We start from the raw sequence: 5,486 nt of genomic DNA on the forward strand, positions 1-5,486 counted from the left end.
CTCCTTACCTTCCGCCGTGCCCTCAAGACATGGCTTTTCCAGCAAGCGGGCCTGACCTAGGGAGGATTTTATTTAGGGTGATTTTAAAAATAATTTTAAATAGAGACACAGCTTCTAATATTCGGTTTTTTAATCTGGTTTTACAGGGGTTTGTATTTTTTATGCTTTGTATTTGTACTGTTTTTAATACGCTGTGCACTGCCCTGAGTCCTGCGGGAGAAGGGCGGTATATAAATTAAATTAATAATAATAATAAATTAATAATAATAATATTTAAACTCAGAGCAAATTTATTTTTCCTGACATTTAATATGCCTACTAAATTTATTTTATCCTGAGGAATTTTGTGGGTGAAGCTTAGAATGAGTACATATGTGCAGCTAAAAAAGTACACAAAGATTAAATATGATTAAACAAACAATGGTGTTTAACAATCTGCAGATTTCCTACATCTTATACAAGAATAGAAAAATACTACTACTGGAATGATACCTTGTTTTATCTGATCATTTAACAAAGACCAAAAGATGTATTTTTAAAATCCAATTTAATAACTAATAAATCAATAACTGTGTAATATGTTTTTTTTACTTTGTTTTGCTTTCGGTATCTGGAAAATTGGAATTGGTTTGACATATTAAAATTTTCTGAGGAAATTCTATGTGGTTAAGTTTCCAAACTCATCTAAAAGTAGAAAACATTGTTATTTTATGAGGTTCATTGCTTTGCAACTAAATAAATATTGGGAAATCAATTTTTGTTACAGAGAATTTACTTTTCAAGCTTCAATAGCAACAAAAATAGAGTTCTCTGATGTATGATAACTGGCTTACATTTAATTGATTGTTATTAGTGCATACAACTATCTTAAGAATCTTTCATAAACTAAAAACTTTTCTAGATTATATATTGTACTATAAAGTTTGTTGTAATCTGATTGGTACTTATCCGTTTTTCTCTTTTTGTTAACTTATCAATATCAATAACTAATCAGCATCTAGCTTCATTTTTTAGCTTCATTTATTCTACATTAGAAGGAAGCAGAAGTTACTTGAATTCTAGTTTCTGGAAGATTAATTTTGGCTGCCAGCTGATTGCGGATGTTGATATCTGGATAGTGTGTAGCTTGGAAGATTCTCTCCAATTCCTTGAGCTGCTCTGCTGTGAATGTGGTCCTAATTCTACGCTTCACCTTCTTGTCATCTGTACAAAAGACAACAGATTTAAAAGAAAAAAAAATCTCTTAATATAGAAAGAAAATCTAACCAGAAGAAGAACAGAAGAACCATGTATATTTCAAATATTTTTGATAGATCTACCGTGCCTGTCTCCCATTCTGTTTCAGGATGCCTGCACAAATCCTGAGAGTTTAGTTTTGTAGGTGAGACTGAGAGATAAATCCTGGCCTAAACAATGCTGCCATCGGGCCTGACCCATTGCATTATGATGAATGCAAAATGGTTTCTATGCATGATCAATTGTTCATCAGAAACAAGTTATCATTCCTTTCTGTTCTGGGTGTTCTGACAGCAACCAGAATATTGATTCCAGATCTGGGTGCAATATTTTGGTAAGAACATTGGCAGACTAGAATCTGATCAGAGAAGAATAACTATAAGATAAGAAAAAAATAGAAAAAGAGATTTGAGGCATTATGTATGATTAGTCTAAAGAAGACTGGTGAGGCCTGATAACTATCATCAAGTACATGAAAGCTGGCATGTAAAACATCTGCAGAGCTATTTAAAGCTGTTATTTAGAGAAAGAAGAGTTTGAATTATGGAAGGTAGGCCAATTTTCAGTTCTAATTTCAAGATGGCCAGAGTCCTTGACTGCTCTGGGCAGTTTACAAATAAAAAGAAAGACAAGTAGAATGGTGGTAAAAGCTATCCAACAAAGGACTAACTCTTTTAGTGCATTCCCTACTAGAAGTATTGATGGCCATCTGTCAGAAATGTATTTCTGCACTAGGTAGAGAGTTGGGGAAGACAATCTCCAAGATTCTTTTGAAACATATTCTATGCTTCTAGAAGATCCATAAGATTGAGATCCAGCACAATTATAAATTACAATGCACAAGTAGCTTTATTTGCCCTAATGTGTTTAGAAAAGCCTATACTTCATACAAAGATTTTGAGGTAGTAGGCAATGGAACAAACAGTGCAGTTGGGTTATCCTGCTAGGACCCCACTCTAGCTTTCACATGTTGTCCTAGAATGGGGAGAAAAGTATAAATAAGGCTAACCCGAGATTATTGCATTATGTCAGACACTTAATATCCATAATGGCAATTTTACTTTGCTCCATATATATTTATTTTATACTTTTCCCATTAATTGTTTATATGATGTACATTGCCCAAGTCACTCATTGAAATGGGCACCTTTAGAAATCAAAGACATAAATAAATGCAAAAAATGACATAAAGCTCTGGAAGAAGCTTCTGGAAGATCAGTTCAGGAAAGCAGGCAGACCATGTAGCTGGTCTACAACTTGTTACAAAAGAATGTATTTGATTTATTTTGTAATGATACCTAATATGAATTTTCCTTTTAATCATTTTGTCAGGTACAATTCCATAAATCTTTCATACAGTAGATCTATCTTCAGTTATCTGGTTACTAAGATAAAAAGTGGTATCTACAGTTATCTGGTGTATATGGCTTTGCAAAATAACAGGCTTCAAAACAAACAGGCTTGATAAGATTCATTGTGATAATCAGAATTGAAGATAATTGGTGACAATGTTTTCAGCATAGGCTTCAATATATAATCAGTTGGGTAGAAAGAGGAACATCTTTCTTGATCTATGCTGTCATTACTATCTTAGCAAAGAATAAAGAGTCAGATTGATTGATTGATTGAATTAATAAATACAACCCATTAGTAGGAAGCTCCATCTCAAACCCTTGAACTTTTAGTATATCAAAGTACAAGTCATTAGATACTTCTCCCCTGACTACTTCCACGACTGTCAGTCATGATTGTCAATCATGCTGAGTCTTGCTGGCATTATGACAGCATTTAACAGGTCCCCACCTTCTAGCCTTTTCAGAGGGTCCTTAAGACCTACCTTTTTACTGAGGATTGAGGAGTGTCTAAGTGGATTATATGGAAGGAGGGCAATAGAACCTGCTATAGAGGATTCCAAGGGCACAGAGTTTGTTTAATTATCTTTTATCTATTATTTATTATTTCCTATTTTTACTTTTATTAATGGTTTATGTATTCGTTTTATTGTTTTTTAGAGTTACGCAGAATTTGGCAGAATTGAGCAGCATAAATATTTTAAAGAAAGAAAAAGAAAGAAAGGAAGGAAGGAAGGAAGGAAGGAAAGTATGCTGTGATTAAGAACTGAGCAAATGTTCCTTGTGTGTACATTAAAAACAATAATCCTGAAGCTGTAATTTTATTGAAAGAAATTGTTTTAGAACACAGGTGTCAAACTCAATCGTGTCATGTGACGTATTGCGACACATCGCAACATTTTTTGCCTTTGTGGAGCTGGGGTAGGCGTGGCCTGTGCGTGACGTATCCGGGCATCAGTTTGACACCCCTATTTTAGAAGAAGAGTTTAATCTCTATCATCTAACTGATAGGCTTCTGTATTATAAGAAGGAAAGATATTCTTGCATGGAACCCACAGCAGGAATCCAAGAGAGAATTAATTGTTTTTTTTGAGGAGATCTATCAGGAGGCAAATTGCCAATAGTTTTGTGGGGGATGGGTATTGAGAAACAGAGGGCTGCCTCCATCTGTCATATTTACTGTTAACCAAACACCACAAAGACTTCTTTTATTTACCAGCTGCACTCATTCTGAGTAATCAGTTTCAAGCAGTGATGCAGCTATGTCATTCTCCAGTACAGGAGACGGAGACTCCACCAATGGGTTTTCTTTGTCTGCCTGCTCTTGAGACCAAGTATCCAAAACTTGTCACGCCCCCTCCTACTGGTAACCCAGTCTTAACTTGGTCTCCGCTCTTGATGACTCATTTTGGCTTGGCTCTCTGCTAGATCAGGTTAGACAAATCATAATCCATTGGTGAAGTCTCCTCAAATATTGGCTATTTTAAAAAATTTTTAATAATTAAATCAGTGATTGGTGTAACTTCCCTCAGGCTGTTAGCAGCTTGTTGGGGAGGTGAGGAGTGTGTGTGGGGGGGTGAAATCTCTCTTCCCTCATTCCTCCCAAATTTGAAATTAGAGTGGGGGGGGGAGGTAGAAGATCAACAGAGACTACTTGTTGATCTTGCCCTCCACCTGCCCTATCATTATTTACCTCAGGAATTGTAGAGGTAATCAGGCAAATCCTGACTCCCCTCAGGCCTTTCAGGCCTGTCGCAGTCCCTTTTAAACGATCCGAAAATTGCGGCCGCCATTTTGGATGCATTTTCGGCATCCGAAATTTGCAAAAAAATCAAATTTTTGCCCTTTTTGTAATTGCGGCCACAATTCCCCTGGGCCTTACATCGTCCCACAGGGCCTCTGGAAGGGCGCAGGATTGCGGGAGGCCTGATTTCAGCCTCCCAAAAAGTCGCGGCCGCCATTTTGGCCGCATTTTCGGCGAAAGAAAAGAATTGATCACTAGAACTTCAGCCTTTCGGCTCAACTAAATTAGGTCCCCACCAGCACTGTGGCACCCCGCTGGAGCTCGGACAGAGCCTCGGAGCTCCTGGAGGCCCTTTTCGATCTCCAGACAAGTCGCGGCCGCCATTTTGGATCATTTTGGCGCCCGACCTAGTCGCGGCCGCCATTTTGAAGCATTTTGGCGCCCGACCATTTGTAGCTTAGTTTAGTCATTCCGATCCTCTGGGCACTTCATTGGTTGTGAGCGGTCCTTCGGGGGTGCATTGGGACGCACGTGACTCACGATCGCAACGGCTGCATAAAGGTCCATCTCAACCAGCAGGCCAGCGTTGGGGGGGTACTCCCCTATCTCCCGCTTAACAAGGGGGCCATTTTAGACTCGTTAACAGCACTTGAGGCCTAACGGGGCCTACCAGTAAGCTCCTCCAAGACCAATAACAGCTCAGGGCGATCTGGTTAGGATTTAACCTGGTGAGGGATCACCTTTCTCTTCACCCCGGTAGCCGCCATCGCGCTTAAAATTGTGCAAGTCGGACCTCCACAGCGTTTGGGGTGTCCTGACATTTTGGCTTCTTAAATTTTTTTCTGGTGCACACCGCCTGGTCATCTAAGGCCTCCGGGAGGAGCTCAACAGTGGTTCTAAACGTGCCTTCGGCCCTGCCTCGACCGCCGTGACCATAGTCCAGAGAGAATTTTTTATTGGTCGGGTGACCAGGGGAGCAGTCCTCGTACTTGCTCCAATACCGCTTCCGCCAACGCTTGCCTGCCAGAGCTTTTATCTCAGCTTCTGTTTCTGGGATAGCTCAAATGGGATGGAAGGACCCTCGTTGCCCCAGTCCTCAGGCACGAATCCTCCACCTCCCGGCCACGGCTGCAACCTTCCTTCTGCTCAGAAGG

At 39.4% G+C, this 5,486-nt stretch overlaps 1 protein-coding gene across 1 annotated transcript in view; it reads right to left on the reverse strand.

The window, feature by feature from the left end:
• Window positions 1-5,486, reverse strand: part of ISX (intestine specific homeobox) — a gene marked incomplete at its 3' end in the record, with an annotated part of 27,656 nt that overhangs the window by 4,147 nt on the left and 18,023 nt on the right. Inside the window, exon 2 of the mRNA XM_015812824.2 lies at window positions 1,052-1,203. Coding sequence (XP_015668310.2) covers window positions 1,052-1,203 — 152 coding nt within the window. The remainder of the gene's footprint in view (window positions 1-1,051; window positions 1,204-5,486) is intronic.

This window comes from Protobothrops mucrosquamatus, unplaced genomic scaffold (assembly GCF_001527695.2).
Source record: "Protobothrops mucrosquamatus isolate PMUCROS unplaced genomic scaffold, P.Mucros_1.0 scaffold113, whole genome shotgun sequence".
NCBI classification, from domain to species: Eukaryota; Metazoa; Chordata; class Lepidosauria; order Squamata; family Viperidae; genus Protobothrops; species Protobothrops mucrosquamatus.